The sequence below is a fragment of the Ostrinia nubilalis genome, chromosome 18 (genome assembly GCF_963855985.1).
Source record: "Ostrinia nubilalis chromosome 18, ilOstNubi1.1, whole genome shotgun sequence".
Classification (NCBI taxonomy): domain Eukaryota; kingdom Metazoa; phylum Arthropoda; class Insecta; order Lepidoptera; family Crambidae; genus Ostrinia; species Ostrinia nubilalis.
Genome location: NC_087105.1, coordinates 14,351 through 34,286, shown reverse-complemented (window position 1 = coordinate 34,286; position 19,936 = coordinate 14,351). Strand labels below are relative to the sequence as shown.

The following is a 19,936-nucleotide window of genomic DNA, read 5'->3' as shown; positions in this document are numbered from 1 at the left end:
AATACAACAATTAGCAGAATATGAAGATTTATTTCCATCATTAGATATTTTGTGAGTTGACATTGACATGAACATCTAGAAGTCTGTATATTATGGCACCAGCACGCTCAAGGCACAAATATATATTTTTAGCAGGCTCATTCCATTGTTATAAGGTTGCTAGACTCACTATGGTAGGTAATTAAATTGATTTTTTATTTTCAAAATCAAAAACCATAAAAAGGGTACGATAATAATCACTTTTGAGTCCATGCTTCCCCTAAAATTGAAATCATGAAACGTGATAAAATAGTTTACGTTTACACGTGTTTATTTATTTATTTACGAGTAGTGTTTTTTACGAGTAGTTATGTATCTAAATTAATGTAAGAAGTAGGTATGTATTTTGTTTGATGATACTTTCAAGACGATGTATTTTTAATCGTAAAAATACATCGTCTTGATAGTAGTGTATGAGTCAATTTGTATCAGTAGGTACAATAAGATTTTTAGAAGACGACACGCCTCTTCATTCGAGATTCACAACATTGCTGAATGCAAAAACGGTAAAATGTTTAAGAGCACGAAGCTCCGGGCGAGGGCGCGCGGGCGTGAGAACGCGTGCGTCGGCGCACCTGCGCGCGGCAGGTCCCCGCGACATATCACATCGCGGGTTAATACACAATTATTACCGTACCGTTTAATAAATTAACAACTTTTTGGAAACTATTTTACATAATTTATTTATGTCAGATAAAATTTTGCATCGAATCTGTCTGACCACGATCACCGAACAGGTCTGATAAAAGGATCCGTTATTTATTATGCTACGATTTACGACTACGAAGTCTAGCCGCTCGCTTGCGTATGCGCCGCACGCGGCCGCGAGCGTGGACGTCACGCGGGCCATCCCGGCCGCCGCGAGGAATGCGCCGCTTCCGATCCCAGTGAACTGCTTAAAAACTGGGTTATTATAACTAATAATTTGTGGGTTAAACTTTAATTCTACGTATCAGACTGCAAGACATGAGAGAATTTCACAGAAATGCTGAGTGCATCTACGCCGTAGCACGTAGAACTGATGGCTCTACATTATCTTTAGAATAAGAGCTTTTTATATCATTAAAGTTAAGTAAGGATCAAATCTGATAAAGCCGAAGATGACGAACATAAGACGTGACATGGTGATAATTACAAGTAGGTAGAATATTTAAGAGTACGGAATGGAATATGTAGAGATGCGAGCGGCGTTCCCGTGGAGCTCGGCGTCGGCGCAGCGACCCGCAGATTCGCGATCCCCGCCCCGCTCGCGCTGCACCGGCGGCCGCGAAGTGCACGGTGCAATAAAAATAAATCAGTGCCTCGGGATTAAAAGGCCGGGGGGCGGGGGCGGGGGCGCGGGCGGCAGGGGCGGGGCGGGCGCGCCGGCGGCAGTCGCTCCGAGAGCCCCGCGGCGAGCGCACGCGTGCGCGAGTGAAGTGTGTCGAGTGTGCGAGTGGCCTCCGCTGTGTGTGTGTGCGTGCGGCCCGGGAGCGCGGACGCAGCGAGTCGCGTGGCGGCGGCATGCGGCAGGCGCGCGCGCCGCGGCGCCCCGCGCTGCGCTGACCCGATGCCGGGAGTGCCGAGAGCGCGGCGCGCGCCGCTGCTGCTCGCCCTCGCCCTCGCCTGCCTGCTGCGCGTACGTCCCTCCCTCTGCTGTTGCACCCTCACGTGTCTCACCCACCACCTACCCTCGTCTACATCTAGAAGGACCAGCCCGGACAACGCTAAAATTACTTTTGAAAACAACCCAAACTCCAAATTTTAAGTAACGCTCTGAAAACCTAACAATCCGTGATGATGGGATACTGCACCTCATTTCATTTTAAAACTCCTCATCTCAAATGTAAAAACGTAACGAGGCACAATTCAAATTCGATTCTCTACAAATCTTATTAGAATTTTCACGAAATCAGTCAACGTAGCTCTACATTATTCCAAAACTGTTAATGAAATCTTATTGCTTACACAAATAATTTCTCCACTCCGCTCCGTCTTGGTGGAAACCAGGCCTCGATCCTATGAGTTGAAGGAAAATCTTTTTGTGACAATGTTTTCGTGTTAAAAAAAATTTTTCTATTGCTATTTCTTGGGAAGTAGTACGGCTATGTGGGGCTTATTAATTGCCTTCAAGCTTAGAAGCTTATGCATTGATTGATTTCTCATTCTACATTAACTAGAAAACATTTCTGAAAAGTGTCACAGCAGTAATTTCATCAAGCCAATACAAAAAAAGCCTAAAAATTAACCAATGAATTAGAAGCTCTACATTATCATATAGCTTTTTGTCGTTTTTGTTCAGTATTTATCTACGTGTTTAAATGCGTCTAGTATTCTCTCTTTTACTCAAAAAACTTCCTAGAGTAGGTACTGTCCCCGCTAGGATTTAAAATATAATCAGACCTTCATGTTTAGTTCATGGTACCTACATCCTTCAATAGTGGATCAATGAAACTTTATTAGTTTCAGTAGAAAAACATTCTAATAGGAACTCTACATGAAAATAAGGCATATCTTGCTTAGGCTATAAGAAATTATCAAAACGGGGATCAAAAATCCTGTGTGAAACGCAAAGGCCTCTAGTTCACAAGTACTAAACAATTTCGTGCGGCCGCGTGGTCGCCCGCCGCGACGTGCGCCGCCTGCCAAGCAGGCCTTCTGAGAAAAACGACTAAGTCCGTAAAGAACGCCGAGACCTCGCCGAATATGTGTAGAGTTGCAAGCCAGGTTCACAAAATTTAACAGCATAAAACCACTGATTAATATTTTCGTTAGCACTAACATCACGTTTCAACAAAATTTATTTATTTATTTGAACACCAACAAAAAAAAATTAAAAACAAAAAATGAGAAATCAAATTAAAAAGTTACCATACATTTTGAAATTATTTCTGCCGTAATAATTAATTACCTATAGTTTGGTAGAGTAATTCAGTCGAAAACTTTTCAGAGTGTAATACGTAATACAATATCATTTCATTTACGCTACCATTATAAAATTGTTATTATTATCAAATTGCTGCGTACAATAGACCAAGCTATGACAAGTTGGATAAAATCTTCCAGACTTGACAAAAGAAAGCCACTTTGTATTCAAATGTGGAACTTAATAGGTGATGTCCGAGATGACTCCGTATTAAAGTATGTAAAGTCGGGCTGATGGGAGCGCTTATGGGCTACGTTGATGATTCCAATAAGATCTTAGATACTTAGTTATTCGGTGAGCTTTCGTGCAGGACGTTGCTGCGTTGTTTTGATTTGGTAAAATAATCACTGAGGCGAACTGAGTAAAGTCCAAGTAATTATTTATATTCAAACTGTTTAACAAATTTAAATGTTGATAGATAAATCATTGTAATTGTAGTAACCAACTGAAAGATAGATTTAGTGATACATAATTGGTAATAGTTTCATATCAGTTTTTCTATCTTCAGTCAAAACTATAATAACTAATCATCTACAATCTTGATTTCATTGAAAACGATAATGCTTTTCAACCGACTTCAAAAAAGGAGGAGGTTCTCAATTCGACCCGTATGTTTTTTTTTTTTTCTATGTTTGTTACGCGATAACTCCGCCAATTATGAACCGATTTGAACAAATCTTTTTTCGGCGTATAGGTAATACCTCAAGGGTGGTCCCATTTAAATTTAATAATAGAAAAAACAACCCCCAAGGGTGGAAAATTGGGGATGAACTTTTTTATACGCAATATCTCCGCCGATTATAAATCAATTTGAACGATTATTTTTTTGTTGAATAGGTATTATCAAAAGGGTGGTTTCATGCGAATTTGAAGAAAATATTTCACCCCTAAGGGTGGAAAATTGGGGATGAACTTTTTTATACGCAATATTTTTAATTTTTATTTTTTTGTGTTCACGCATTTGAAGTCGGTTTTATTTTTTTTAAAAGGTAATTATTTCCTAGTTCTTCTTGTTGCACATTTTGTATCAAGATTTTCGATATTTCATTCACGAACTCTATTATACGTTTAAATAATTACGAGTACGATAGATCCCTGGGAAAACCACATTAAATTCAATTGCGTCTATTTTTCTCCTATCAATTCTATAACATAACTATTTCTGCCACATTGCTCGCAGTTTCATAAATCTACGCTTAGAATTAGATTAGCATCAGAATTATTTTATTTGACCCACAAAATATGTAGGTACCTATGTACAACGATTCAATACTAGTACCTACGTAGGTATGCAAAAAAGACAAATATGTAGGGACCCCTGCCAAACAGGTCTTCGACTCAACATTAGTCCAGACAATCTACATTATACTACGCCACGACATAAATTTTCAGCAAGAGACGTTTCGGGTATTGGGGTTTATTATGATGATGAGGTAGATACATTTAGTTGCGTGATAACAAATAAGTAGAAGTTGTCCAAGCTTATCGTATGCTGCAATGTGGACGCAAAGGACACGCTATCTGGCGCTGGTCGGAGTGCCGGCTGCAGGCGGGAGGGTAATGTTTTATTCATCCGTCATGCGCGCGCGACGTGCGCTCTCACGACGCTCACATTCGGCGCCCTTTTGAATAGAAATCACTTACTCTTTTATCTAATACCCGTCCCAATGGAATCAATGAATAGGCCCATTTGGAATACATATTTTAATAGAAACGTCTATCTCTGGTATGTACTTCTAAATCTGGACACTGATAATGATACGCGTAATTATTTTTTCTTCTATTATAAAACTACAAGAATAAAACGTTAACGTTGACACAAAAATATCTAATGATTGTATAGTTCTCATTATAATCATAGAGATATGTTTATTTTAAATATTCACACAATTACACATGTAACATTGTGTCACTTAACAAAATTCAAATACCTACTCGTAATATACAATGCCATTCATTCCACGGTCACAGTGACAATTTCTCGTTATCAATATTAGTAGGATTACGACTGAAACATTGTGTAAAAAATATTCAAAAAGTCATCGAGCTTACAATTAGTAAGTGAATTTCCGTGTACCTACCTATATTAGTCATTAAAATACATAAATAGTTCTAGAGACTATCAAATCTCGTGTGTTTATCAATAATGATCATATTATACATCTCAGACAAAATATTGTTTATGTCATAAAACTATGTAATTTGCTTTTTAATGTCAATTTCAGTTATACCTATGAAATTAAATTGTGTTACACGTGAAAAGTTATTGATTTCCTATAAAAACTCACCCACTCTAAGTTTATTTTAGCGACCAAAAGGCTCTTTAAAACTCTATAAAGTGTGTTTCTCCAAGGTCCAGTTTTGAGACCTTTCGCATTTACCTATTTATTAGTTTGAATCCTATTCAAGTTACTTACTTTTAATACTTTAGCTTAAGTAGGGTGCCAACTTTTACTTCTATTCAAATCTGAAGATTAATAGTGATACTTATCCGAATTAGCTATTTATTAATTCAATCATCATTAAAAGGCTCGCGATGAATATCACAAATCAATTTCTCACATTCAAATGTAACTGTAAATTTTTGAATCGAGCAAAGTGCGAAATGGCGCATCCATTAGGAGCTCGCGGGTCAGGTGTAGGTGTCACGAGAGACCGGCTACGCGTGAAATCACTCAGCAATTTGTTAACTCGAAAGCTTCTAAACTCCACAATACCGGTGTTATCGGACCCCAAACAAAACGAATAGTGATTAATTCGAGTTACAGTTAGTCTCGGGTCTCGGCTAATGCAATCAATCACCGTAACGGTTAAGCTTTATCTAAAATCGTTTATGCCCGGCCCTGTTCAATGTATCGCATCTGAGAGAACAAAAACCAAATTGAACTGATTTAAACTACTAACAAAGACTAAATGGAACTGTTACGTCAATTAAAAAAATATTTTTAGGCTTCTCAAGATGCATTGTTTAGTTCCAATGTATGCAATCAAGTATATTCAATGAAAGCTTTAAATTACTTATCATGTCTAGTTCCTGATGATAACCCGATAAAGTGGTGCCTCGTTAAATTGTCTTGAACGGAATGTGTCTCAGGTTCGATAAATTATGATAAAAATCCTTCTAGCTAAAACAAAAAACCTTGTAATATGGTTAATTAAGTTCTGAAATATGTAGATGAAGACTAAAAGGAGTTCAAGTATTAGAAACAAAACCATAATAATTTATTTATTATCAAACAATTTAATCTAACAGGCAATCACTGTTATTTGAACGTAGCCATATTATTAAATAGATAGAATATTTATTTATGTAAGGATAGTACACACACACATATTATAGTAATAGTACTTATTGAGTATTGAGATAGAATATAATATTTTTGTTAATTCGTTTAAAAACTGAATTAAAGGTTTTATTTTATATTGTGGTTTTGTCTGTTGTGTATAAAAGTTTTACAAAGTGACATATAATAAATAGTAATCAATTGCAATTGAAACTTCAAGCACAGCATGACATAGGTATATCTCCATAAATTACATGTATAATTATTATGACTCAAGTAGTTTCATAATTTTGCTAGTACACTATGCGGGAAATTGACCGAGACGAAGCATGCGCCTGAACACCGAAGTACAGGCGATGCATGGCGAAACTAACCAAAGTGCGTGTTTACACTATACGTCTCGATCAATTTCCCGCATAGGTAGTGTACTTGCGCCATAAAACTAGATCGTGAACATACCTACCTTTTTCCTATTTTTAGGTGCACTAAGTCATTAGCTAAAAATTAATGTAATACCTTAGCTTTAAGTCAACTAGTCTAGGTGTAGTAGTGTTTTCTGAATAAAGAAAAATAAATAAAATAAAAATAAAAATAAAATAAAATAAGTAGTAGTAGGGGCAGCTATTATCAGGATGAATTCGCTTTTGATAGAGTCATATTCAATTAATCATAACGCCTAAACTAGTTGTCTTAAAGCTAAGGTATTAACATCAATTTTTAGGTAATAACTTAGTGCATCTAAAAAATGGGGAAAAAAGGTATGTTCATGATGTAGTTTTTTTGTAAAATTGAAAAGTTTAAATAAAATCCTAATTTTTACTTTATTTTTTACGTTTCAAGTGTTTCTTAAAGATTTTAATGGAAACTTTTGATAAAATTTTTGAAGTCTATTAATTTCTTAATCTTTTAACTGTGGAACGAATTCACTTTTATGCTTATACGTCCCGTACATCGGTAAATATTGCTAAATAAATGAATCCACGCGGACCTCGAAACCCAAAAAATTAAAATAGCTGCAATTTTTAGTAGTAGGGATAAAATGTATTATTACAGTGGATTTGTCGATAAAATTGATCATATTACTGCGCTTAACGGGTCGGACACCGGTGACCAGACACACTGTAAGTATATGCAAACCACACGAAGCCTTATAAAAAGATTAATCTAATACTTGGTATAAAAAATCACCGTGTTATTTTTTAAATCAAGCAAAGGTCATGATATCCTTCTTGATCAAAATTGTTTGTTTCTTAAATAAATAAATATTCACGAACACTAAATGGATAATAATCTACACATTTTAGGAAAAAATCCATGTTAACAATAAATTATTTCTATCAAGAATGTATGTTTTTTTTACATGAGTAATGTGAGACAACAAAAAATGTGTATCGCAATTCAATATTATTGACTAGTTAGCTTTCGCCTACGGCTTCTCCTGCGTGAAATTAAAGGCACAGATCATAATAAATTACAGCCAATACATATAAATTATTCTGATGTATAAACAATAATACTGCAGACTGTATCCATTAGCAGACTGCAATCAAACGCCTTTGAGCTCAGAACTTCCGAAGTTCAATACTCAATACTCCAAATCAAATCACATTTATTTATTCCAAAAACAAAATACATTATATAGGAAAATTAGTAAATTAGTTAAACTCAATAGTTTATTGCTTCCATAATGTTTACAAAAGGTGTTATTGGTAAGGTAAGATACAATTATGGACCCTGTCGGGCACTGCATTTTAGGAGAGAGGAAGATTTTTAGATTAGATTAGTTCAATAAACTTGTGGCGGCTTCGTACATCACTACGGAACGCGCACAAACTCATCATCATCATCATCATCATCATTTCAGCCATAGGACGTCCACTGCTGAACATAGGCCTCCCCTAATGCTTTCCACGTTGATCGATTGGTAGCAGCCTGCATCCAGCGCTTCCCTGCTACCTTTACGATGTCGATAAACTGTGAGCACATTATTAGGTGCTTTAACCAAAATCGCAAAAGTGCCGAAGACAAAAAAATACAATAATACTGTAAAGTTTCATCAAAATCTGTTCAGTAGTTTTTACGTGAATTATAGTAACAAACATAAATCCTTGCAAACTTTCCGATTTATAATATTAGTAGGATCAAATAAGTATTGGTCGGCCTCAACGTAAGTACATTTTGTACCTATTCCTATTAAGATTTTATTTAATAAACATCAGCTAAGTATAGGTGCATTTATGTGCCGCACCTTTCCGTCAGTAAAATACCTGCGACCAATTTGTGCAGTATGAAATACATAGATTGTCAATTCAATTCCAAGTAAATACATTTCCATTAGGTTTCAAAATGTGCGTTTACCTAAGTTTTTACTTTAACTAATCTAAGATGAACATAAATGTTTTGGCTTTGAAGCCATTTATTTTGTTAAAATGAAAATGGTTTATTTGCAGAATGTGGTACATAATAATATGATAGAACAGACACATTTACCAGATTTGGGCTAGCTATAATAAAAACGGCGTTAATGATAATAAAATTTAAAATAACAACTCTACATAAAGAGCAATAAAGAATTTGAATTTGAATATTTACCTATATTACAAGTAGGTTTCAGTCTTTTATCCATAAAATTGTGTATTTATTTAGCAGAATTTAAAATTTCAAATAAAATACGCACTTTTCAGCATGTTTTCCATGATTGTATATTTGCCTTAGTCTAGTAGTACGAGTAAAAGCGTGCGCGTGCGCCGCTGGGCGTGGCGCGCGGTGGGCGGGGCGCCGCCTCCCAGCGCCCGCCCCGCCCCGCCCCGCGCCCCGCGACGGGACACAGCGCGTTTGTTATGATTAGGATCTAATCGCTGCGGTGCGCGATCTCCGTGCGATCGCTGTCACAACAACGGTTATTACCCCACTTTGTTGTTCCACAATGCTTACTTTGTTCGCTTGCTGACGTGATCTTTGTTTAGATCGGCTGAAAGATATTGTTACGATTTGACAATAGGCATTTAACTTTCGCCAAGTAAGACAATTTCGTGTCCAACCAATTTCTTAATAACTTAAGTATGTATTGTAATAAGTAGCATTTCGATAAAAGGCGTATTTTTCAAGAACGAGGCTATGGATTAGGTACTAATTAATGACGTATTGCTGAAACTGAGATTGAAGGCTTAATTTGTAAGTCGATGTAATTAAAGTTTTAAAAATTGCCTCGTACGAGACTACATGACAATTGTTAACGAGTATAATAACAACGGATAAGAATGACATTTTGCGTACCTACCTACTTATTTATTTTGAGTTGCGTTACTTTTTTCAGTTAAGTTCAGAACCATAATCCGTCTAGCATTTTTTGCGACAGAGAGAGAATAGAAGTCAAACAGAGAATATCAAATACAATATAGTGTTTTGTAAAAAAATGTAAGTTGGGCAAGTCATTGGTCTGGTTCTTCTAGTTACATTTATTTTATTTCTTTATTATTTTGCAAAATTCTAAGGCTGAGTTGCACCACCTAACTTTAACGGTAACTATGACGATAACCGGTGCATTTTGTATGGAGTTTGACAGATTTTTGACGTTTGTCAAAGCTAAAATAAGATGGTGCAACCCTGCCTTATATTTTTTTTTATCCACAACGAGGAAGCTCTTGGCCTGTATCTCACCTGATGGTAAGTGATGCTCTGGCCGAAGGTGGAAGCGAGCTTCACCCGGAATCCTCAACCACGGAGGAACTGGCTATTTTAGCTTTAACTGCCGGCAGTTAAAGCTAAAATAGCCAGTTCCTCCGTGTGTTCCGGAACACAACAATGCTGTAACTAAAAAACTTTAATCATAACTATGCATCCTCTAATACCGAAACAAAAAGCAAGCACTTTGATTTCTTTGATCTCGGTTGATAGGATAAATTGATTCTCATCCTGTATTTTTGTTTTGCGCAGTGCGCGGCGGGGGCGGGCGTGTTCGAGCTGCAGATCCTCGAGTTTTCAAACTACCGCCTAGAGCTGGCGTCGGGCGCGTGCTGCGGCGGCGGGGGCGGCGGCGGGGGCGGCGGCGGGGGCGCGCGGGGGGCGGGCGCGTGCGCGCAGCCGTGCCGCACGCGCTTCGCGCTGTGCCTGAAGGAGTACCAGTCGGCGGCCGCGCCCGGCGCCTGCTCCTTCGGCCGCGCCGCCTCGCCCGTGCTCGGGACCGACTCCTTCACGCTGGCCGAGCCGCTCTACACGTTGGCGCTTAATTTCTCCTTTCGCTGGACGGTTAGTCTCTTTATACACCGTATCCTAAGCAGCAGAAATTCTTACACTAGCGCTTTATTTTGCATTGTACTAGACGGTGGACCTTTCAGTTTTTGGCTTTGCTTAGATCTCGTGCAGATTTCTCTTGTATACTCTTGATACATAATTAAGTTATTCATTTGTTTGTCACAGTTGTTAATTAAGCAGTTTATTTTATTTATATGCTGGTTGTGTGATTTGTATTTAATAAAAGTATATAGGTACATAGGTACCTACCTAATTAAAATTAAACGCAAAGTGTATTATAAGTAAAATGTTAATTTAAATTATTGTTTTCCACTTGCAGAGGTCATTCACATTGATTCTACAAGCTTACGACGACAGTGAATACACGGATCCTGGTGAGTTGTTTTTATTGAATGTTACTTTTACATAGTTTTGAATGAGAACTTTATTTATTGGTAACAAACAAAGTCACCTAGCTATCGTTAAACTACCTCGGCTATACCCAAACATCGCAATAGTCCAGTAACGGGTTCGTGTTGCAGAGGCGGGGCTGATCGAGGAGGCGTGGTGGTCGGGCATCGTGGAGCCGGGCGCGGAGTGGCACGCGCTGCGGCACGCGGGCGCGGCGGCGGCGCTGGCCTACCGCGTGCGCGTGCTGTGCCTGCCCAACTACTACAACGCCACCTGCACCACCTTCTGCCGCCCGCGCGACGACAAGTTCGGCCACTACGCCTGCTCCGCCGCCGGCGACAAGCAGTGCCTGCCCGGCTGGCAGGGCGACAACTGCGAGAAGCGTGAGTACCGCGCCTCTCCCTCCGATCACCCCTCAGCTGCCCAGATCGATAACGTTGGTGTTTCTTTTTCCAGCTGTATGCAAAGAAGGCTGTCATCCAATTCACGGCCGCTGCGATAACCCTGGTGAATGCGTGTAAGTGTCTTGGATCTAAATTATCCTTGTAATTTTTTATTTCTTCATGTCGTTATGATTCGTATTCTGAATTCCATAATAATTTTCAGATGTCGACCGGGTTGGCGAGGAGACTTGTGTGCGCAGTGTCAGCCTTACCCCGGCTGCAAGCATGGGTTTTGTAACGGCTCTCCCTGGGACTGCACCTGCGACACCAACTGGGGAGGCATACTTTGCGATCAAGGTCAGTAGTAGTATTTAGCTCAGACTGAGTTTTAGCATTCTACCGGACATTATTTAGAGATTATAAATCTATTTGATTTATTTATTTCACAGACTTAAACTACTGCGGGACACACGAACCTTGCCAACACGGAGGAACTTGCGAGAATACAGCCCCCGACCAGTACCTTTGTACGTGCGCTGAAGGTTTTTCTGGAGTGGATTGCGAGCGAGTGGACAACCCGTGCGCGCCGCAGCCGTGCGCGCACGGCACGTGCTCCCTGTCGAGCGCGCCGCGCGGCTTCGCGTGCGCGTGCGACCCGGGCTGGACGGGCGCGCTGTGCGACGCCGACATCGACGACTGCGCCTCCGCGCCCTGCCAGCACGCCGCCACGTGCAAGGATCGCGTCAATGGTTTTGCGTGCGAATGTGCAGCGGGATGGACGGGACCCACCTGTGATGAAGGTGAGGATCTTCATTAGATCTTTTAAGCAATATAAAATACACAATAGATAGTTCTATGCACAACCTCAATAAGTATCTTGTTACTGAGTGTATATCGTTTAGGTAGTCCCGGGTTTGTTCTTCTCAACCGAACCGTAAGTCATCATGACACCACTCAGATTTGATTGGACCGGCAGACGTGGACGAGTGCGCCGAGCCCGGGGCGACGGAGGGCGCGCTGGGCCCGTGTGTGAACGCGGCCGCGTGCAACAACACGGCGGGCGGCTACGCCTGCAGCTGCCTGGCGGGCTGGACGGGCCGCGACTGCGAGACCAACGTGGACGACTGCACGGGCCAGTGCCTGCACGGCGCCACGTGCATCGACCTCGTGGACGACTTCCACTGCGCGTGCGCCGCGGGCTACGCCGGCCGCACGTGCGCGCGCGACATCGACGACTGCGCGTCGCGGCCCTGCCGCAACGGCGGCGAGTGCGTCGACCTCCTGGACGCCTACCGATGCATCTGCCCTGTTGGCTTTTCTGGCACTGATTGCGAGGTTAACCTCTCAATGATTTTTGTTATAAATCCTCTAACACTTAAATCTTTATTCTAATCTTCATACACTGACACATTCATGGTCTTTTCTAAGTCTAATACTAATATTTCATGTGATACCAATGTTTCTAGTTTTTTAGGATTGATGTAACGCCTACTCGTAGGTCTGGTTAGGAAATGGGCATAGACACTAACCCCACTAACACCACTTCTGCTTTTAGCTGACCTCCTGTTACGGACGATACTGCCCCGTAAGTACTACGTGTTGCTTTTATAACATCATTCGCAATTTTTACTCTTTTTTGTTGAAATCAAAATGTTTGGTAAGAGAGTATAAATGTTAATATAACAACAGTGTAACAATGAGGCCAACCACAGGACGACCGGGACCACTGCGCGGAGTCGCCGTGCGCGAACGGCGCCGCGTGCTACACGGCGCAGAGCGACTACTACTGCCACTGCGCGCCCGGCTGGACCGGCAAGAACTGCACGCAGCGCGTCGCCAGGGACCGTGAGTCACGCCCACTCTTTACACAACGAGTTTGAGCTGCCGTCGATGCTCGTGCCTACAGCAACATACCAATGATTTCGAACCTACCCTCACGCGATCTTAAGTAATGCCACAAGTAATGCCCTGTTCTATCAAAGTTTAGTGTGACATATCCAGCCTAGGCTTTCTTCCAGCATGTAGGTAATTTCATCGTTTTCTTGTGTGTACCTACGAGTACACGTTTTGTATTTTCTCCGTCCACCTAGAGATGGTTAGGTAATCTTAGGTAAACCAAAAGTTAGATAGAGGTAGTACATTGAAACTCTAAGAAAGTTAAGTACTCATGTAAGCCTACCATCCCTAGTAGTTCTATCGCATGCTAAGTGTGCCGTTTTGGTGTGTAGAGGAGAGCCCCACGTGCGCTTGCGTGCGGCCGGGGGCCGCTTGCGTCTGCGCCGACAGTGAGTACTGCCCCTACCGCCACCACCCGCCACGCAGCGTAATATCAAGTTCAACGGCTTCTACTAAGCTAAAATCAATATTTGTTATGGTCGATCGATTTATTTATTTATTTATTTATTTATTTATTAGGTACACCAACAAAGTCACATACACAATACAGTTCATACATTTTAACATGGTTTAACACATGATACGTATCGATATTCTGCTATTTGCACTAAAGGAATTGCTTTATTAATTGTCTTTTTAATACCAAATTTGATCTGATGCGTACATAATGTGGACCTACGAGCACGTAGCGCCGAGGCTGGTGTATTATATCTTCTTCTCTCTTGTGCAGGTGTAGACGACTGCACCTCTAATGGATGCGGCCCCGGCGGCACCTGCGTCGACGCGGGTGGCGTGAGGCGGTGCGCGTGCAGAGCTGGATGGACTGGCTCTCGCTGCGAAAACGGTAACCCTCCCTTTCAATTTAATTATCATTATTGTTACATTTATCAAGTCACTACATAACATCCTCAATATATTTTCAGAAATAAACGAGTGTGCCAGAAACCCTTGCCGAAACAACGGTACGTGTGTTGCTGGACTCGCAGATTTTACTTGTGTCTGTCCTAGTGGTTGGACAGGTGAGTTTGACCTTATTTAATTTAATTTATTTTCAATTTACATTAGAACTTGACTCTGAATTCCTTTTATACTAAATCAATAAATGTTGGAGAATCTTGAATTTTTTTTCGGTATTTGCAGGTAAAACTTGCACCGTGCGAACGGAGACCGACCGATGTCCTGAAAACTCGTGTGCGAACGGCGGAACTTGCGTGAGGGAAGCGAACGGGTGGCGCTGCATCTGCCTGGCCGGCTGGGCGGGCGCGGCGTGCGAGGCGAGCGCGCTGGCGCCGGCGCCGCCGCCGCCCTGTCCCTGCGCGCACGGCGCCTGCGTGGCGGCCGCGGGCGCGCCGGGCTGGGCCTGCGCCTGCCGCGCCGGCTGGACGGGCGCGCGCTGCGACCGCGCGCTGGACGGCTGCGAGTCGGCGCCGTGCCGCAACGGCGCGCGCTGCGTGGGCGGCGCCGGCTGGTGGGCGTGCGAGTGCGCGCCGGGCTGGGCGGGCGACACGTGCGCCGCGCGCGTCGCGCCCGTGGCCGCGTGCTCGCCCGCCTGCCCGCCGCCCGCCGCCTGCGCGCCCAGCGCCGACCGCGGCGCGCGCTGCGTGTGCCCGCCTCCACCGGCGCGTTCCTCTCGAAGATGTTTAGAACGTAAGTAATAAAATTTATATAAATTTTTTTTATAGAAAATAATTATGACTCAGTCCTTAAGTCAACTCGGTTTTGACGAAATGCTATCGTCCATGTATCAATTGACCGTTTCATTACCTCATAAATGTTTGTCCAGTGGTAGCGGGCCTGGGCGTGGAAGGCTTCCCGGGCGAGGGCGACGGCGAGGGCGAGGGGGAGGGCGCGGGCGCGGCGGGCGGGCCCGACGCCTGCAGCGCCGCCAACGGCACGTGGTGGTGGGGCTGCAACGCGTGCTGGTGCGCCGGCGGCACGCCCGCCTGCACGCGGCTGTGGTGCGGTCTGCCGGACTGCCTCGCCGCCAGCGCGCAGCCGTGCCGGACCGACGAGGTACACACCCGAACGCAGCGTCTTTACCTCATCAGACCGCCGAGAGGGTCGTCCTAGCGTTCGTAACGATATTTTTCGTCGCCTGTTCAGGTATGCGTCCCGACGGCCCCGTCGCTGTGCCTGCGGCCGCCGTGCACGCCGCTGGGCGAGTGCCGGCGCGTGGCGGGGCGGCGCGTGGAGCCGCCCGCGCTGCCCGCGCCCGCCTCGTGCTGGCCGTCGTCGCGCGCGCCGCTGCCGCCGGGCTGCGCGCAGGCGTCGCTGCAGCTGGCCCGCGAGCGCCTGGCGCGCGGCGCGCACGTGGAGCGCGCGTGCGTGGCGCTGCGCCGCGCGCTCGCCGCCACGCTCGCCGCCCGCGCGCCGCCCGCCCCGCCTCTGGTGCTGCTCTGCGATCTCGCCCCGGACGATGACGATGCTTTAGATTTAGCTTTGGTGAGCCATTTCGTAATCTTGTATTTTAACTGTTATTGGGGAAAACCAAAAAATTGATTCACCTTATCGGTTTAAAATCCAGCGGCGCAAAGTACTTTTATTGTGAACGTATTAATGCATAAGGTGTGTTTCGTTTCCAGTGGGCCGGTGACGATGTCGGCATCGACGGCGACGCCGACGCCGGCGCGCTCGGGGCGGCCGTGCGCGCGCTGAGCGAGCTGGTGTCGCGGCGGCGCCTGGCGCACCACCCGCTGCTGGGCGCCGCGCTCCGGCTGCGCGTGGCGCCCGCCGCCGCGCCCGCGCCCGCGCCGCCCGCGCCCGCCGCCGCGCCCTCCGCGCCCGCCTCGCTGCTCGCGCTGGCCGCGCTCGCGCCCATCCTGCTGCTGACCGCGGCGGCGGGCGCGGTGTTCTTCGTCCGACGCCGGCGCGCCGCCGCCGCCGCCGCCGAGCGCTCGCGGCGCTGCGACGAGGAGAAGTCCAACAACCTCCAGAACGAGGAGAACCTGCGGCGGTACGCGAACCCGCTGCGCGAGGAGCCGCGAGCGGGCGTCGGCGCGGGCGGCACGGGCGGGGCGGGGCTGGGCGCGGCGCCGCGGCGGCCGCCGGACGAGCTGCCGCGCGCGCACTCGCTGTACAAGGCGCAGAACGCGGACGCGCGCAACGACACGCCGCCGCGCGACAAGGAGCTGACGAAGCGCGCGCTGCCGCCGCCCGAGCCGCCGCCCGCGCGCCACCCGCCGCCCGAGCGCCTCACCGTCCTCGTCTAGCGCCGCACTCGCTCGTCTCAACACACGACTGCGAAACTGAAATAACGATGTTACTCGGGACTTTGATCGACTCACAATCAACGTCGAGACGGTTTAATATTTTATTAAATTAATTTGCTTTACCTACATGGTAAAAATCATCATACCTAAGCAATGATTAAGTATTTCTTTAAATACTTATTTTATTCCAAGATGAAAATTATTACATAATTACATGAAGTGAAGTGCTTAAAAATCACAATGTTATTAAATTGTAGGTTAAGCGATTGTAACGATCTGTGTTGTCCGAGGACAGTGCCGTGCCCCGGCGGCGCCTGCGCCGCGTGTGATACTAGTGCAGTAGGAAGTTACGCGCCAACGGACGCCGCTATTTATTCTATTCTCTAGAACGATGTGTCCCGTTTTTGTAAATATGTATTTTTGTAAATAATGTTAAAGAGTGTATTTTTGTATGTTTTATTGAAAGATTATTTTGGGACGTGATTTTGTACTTTAGTTATTTGTAAAGGTTGTAAAGTTGAATAAAAATGAGATCGTTTTAATAAAACGCTGCCAAGTTTACGACATGTTTTATTTACAATTATTTCCATCTAGGTACTGCTCGGGTTTTAAAATTATCATTAACTGAATAAAATAATGAACGACAAAATCTTTAGTAAAGTTGTCAGCCAATCAAGGGTGAACTCCGGTCCAATAACTTGGAAGCATTTAGTTATTCCTCTGTCTGTCTGATCCATGTTGGCAAAATGCCATTAAAATCAGTTAAGCAATTTTTAGTGATGAGGAAATAGATAGACTAACTTATCTTGCTTTGCAATACTTCAATATAAAAGGAAATATAGAAAACACATGACTGTATAATCGATTTATACGTACAGTACAATCAAAAAATTGTAAAGATGTTAAATTAGTCGAAAACAAAACAAAATTATCTACTATTGTAATAAACTTTTCCGTCACAGACAAAAACATTCAAATCTAAAACCAAAGCAATTTGATTCAGTGTGCGGTGTTCGAGTTTGGGCTGTAAAATGTTATTCCATTGCCATTTATTGCAACTCTTAAGCCAGAAAAAAATAATTTGGAGACAATTTTTTTATGCCAGTTAGCATCACTGCTCCGCACCGACCGCGCGTCGCTTGTGCGCGCCGGCTTTTCTTTTCGCTACCTACCCGCTTGTGCATATTGTTAGTGAAGCGTACTTTAATTAGCTCTGATCTTCCCGTTTTTGTGTGTTCACCATCGCTTCTCCTTATTCTTGTGCTATAGACATGACGCGTGGTGTGTGTGTGTGTGTTACCTTCGTTTGTATGGAAATAAATGCACGGATTTGGAACTGCGGTATTATTCTTCGCATTAGTTAAGTACCACATACTCTCAACACAATATTACTTATTCTGTGACACAATACAATATAATCAACCTCAAAAGCTACAAAATTGAGTTAGCCAGCCACATCATTTTATTATTTTGTTTGATTTAAATGATTTTAATTATTTAATTTATTTATTGTAATTATTATTGTAATTTTATGGGCCCTGGCCTGAAATAAATAAATTTTATTTTATTCGACGTAAGGTTACGAGGTCAGCGTCAAACTTTCCTACAGACGATGGAAGCCTTTTTCGATTTAGTAAAACTACATTTCAGAATGAAACCTTGTTTTTAAAAAAGTTTTTTTTAATTATTATTAAATAAACGCTTATTATCAATTTTATATAAAGTAGAAATGATAATGTCGGCCGTTTGGTGTAGTGGTTCAGAATGGACTACTATGCCGAGAGGTCCCGAGTTCGATTCCCGGCCGGGCAGAAATTGAAATGGTGTTATTTCTGTGACGGGTCTGGGTGTTATTATGTATAATGTAGGTATTTAATAAAAAGTATTTAGGATATCCGTTAGCTAGCACCCATAAACTACCTTAAAATTAAATGATAGTCCATCTAAGTATTTTATAAATAATAACTTAATCAAACTTAAAGGATTGTAAAAGTTGCATAAAAGTGTTAAACAATAATAACAAAAACAATTAAATTAGAGACCGACCGAACTGTTTATTGTAAAAGGCTATTCGACAAATTTAAGAACCAATACCCTGATATAAATGTATAACCAAACTAAAGTAATAATTGTACCGCTTGTGCTCTCTAGCACAGGGGTCATACCTCAACAACTGAAAAATAGTTTAAATACGTTAGACTTACCGACTAATACCTTTTACAATATGCAGAAAGCTGCAATTCTCAATACGTGCCGAATTGTACGGCGATTCCTACAAGAGGAACATCACTTGGTTAACAACCCGTGAGGTTTTCTTTCAATACCGGAACAACCAGTTCCGAGAATCTTTAAGAATAAAAACAATAAAATTTTAAACAATCATTTTTCCCTTTTCTGGTACTTGTTTATCCAGGCAGCAGGCGCTGCGGCAGCCCGTGAGTCGGGTGAGTATTAAACAACTGTATAGGAATCGTATTACTGGCTTGCAGGTGTCGGTTGCAACAGCGTCGTGTCCGGATGCGGTCAAATGAAAATATTTCGAAACCGTTAAATTCGTAAACCGGTCAAAATTGACCAATAGGACCCTCAAAACTACCTCAATTTACGCTGTTAAGTTACTCTAATAAAGTTATTGCAAAAACCGATCGTATCGCCAAAAAATATTTTTTGGCCCAGCGAAAAAGTCTACCTGCCTAAACACAAAAGGGTGGGTGGGAGGGCGAATTTTTGAATTTGATGACGTCGGATCCCTACAAATGGGGTGTCTATGGATAGGGCTCGCCAAGACGAATCCGAAAATTTTGAAGTTAACGCCCAAAAACCGTTTCCGTATTAGTAATTTTAAGTTTTTTTTAAGTTAGGTTCTGAAACGAACCTAACCGGTTTTCAGAATGTCCTCAGGAACCTAACCGTAATTTTTCAGGAATTTTCAGTTACCGGTTTTTTGAAACCTAACCGGTTTTTGTTAGGTCTCATGAAGTTAGGTTCTGAAACGAACCTAACCGGTTTTCAGAATGTCCTCAGGAACCTAACCGTAATTTTTCAGGAATTGTCAGTTACCGGTTTTTTGAAACCTAACCGGTTTTTGTTAGGTCTCATGAAGTTAGGTTCTGAAACGAACCTAACCGGTTTTCAGAATGTCCTCAGGAACCTAACCGTAATTTTTCAGGAATTTTCAGTTACCGGTTTTTTGAAACCTAACCGGTTTTTGTTAGGTCTCATGAAGTTAGGTTCTGAAACGAACCTAACCGGTTTTCAGAATGTCCTCAGGAACCTAACCGTAATTTTTCAGGAATTTTCAGTTACCGGTTTTTTGAAACCTAACCGGTTTTTGTTAGGTCTCATGAAGTTAGGTTCTGAAACGAACCTAACCGGTTTTCAGAATGTCCTCAGGAACCTAACCGTAATTTTTCAGGAATTGTCAGTTACCGGTTTTTTGAAACCTAACCGGTTTTTGTTAGGTCTCATGAAGTTAGGTTCTGAAACGAACCTAACCGGTTTTCAGAATGTCCTCAGGAACCTAACCGTAATTTTTCAGGAATTTTCAGTTACCGGTTTTTTGAAACCTAACCGGTT

General features: G+C 43.1%; 1 protein-coding gene across 1 annotated transcript; it reads left to right on the top strand.

The window, feature by feature from the left end:
* Positions 1-1,588: 1,588 nt before the first annotated feature.
* On the top strand, positions 1,589-16,921 carry LOC135080820 (protein serrate). Its single transcript, XM_063975542.1, has 14 exons — positions 1,589-1,657; positions 10,165-10,476; positions 10,802-10,856; positions 11,004-11,255; positions 11,329-11,389; positions 11,479-11,612; positions 11,705-12,055; positions 12,232-12,590; positions 12,968-13,100; positions 14,075-14,170; positions 14,292-14,798; positions 14,935-15,164; positions 15,255-15,593; positions 15,734-16,921. The coding sequence occupies exons 1-14, from the start codon at positions 1,589-1,591 to the stop codon at positions 16,358-16,360; spliced, it is 3,525 nt and encodes a 1,174-aa protein (XP_063831612.1). The 3' UTR covers positions 16,361-16,921.
* The last annotated feature ends 3,015 nt before the right edge of the window (positions 16,922-19,936 follow it).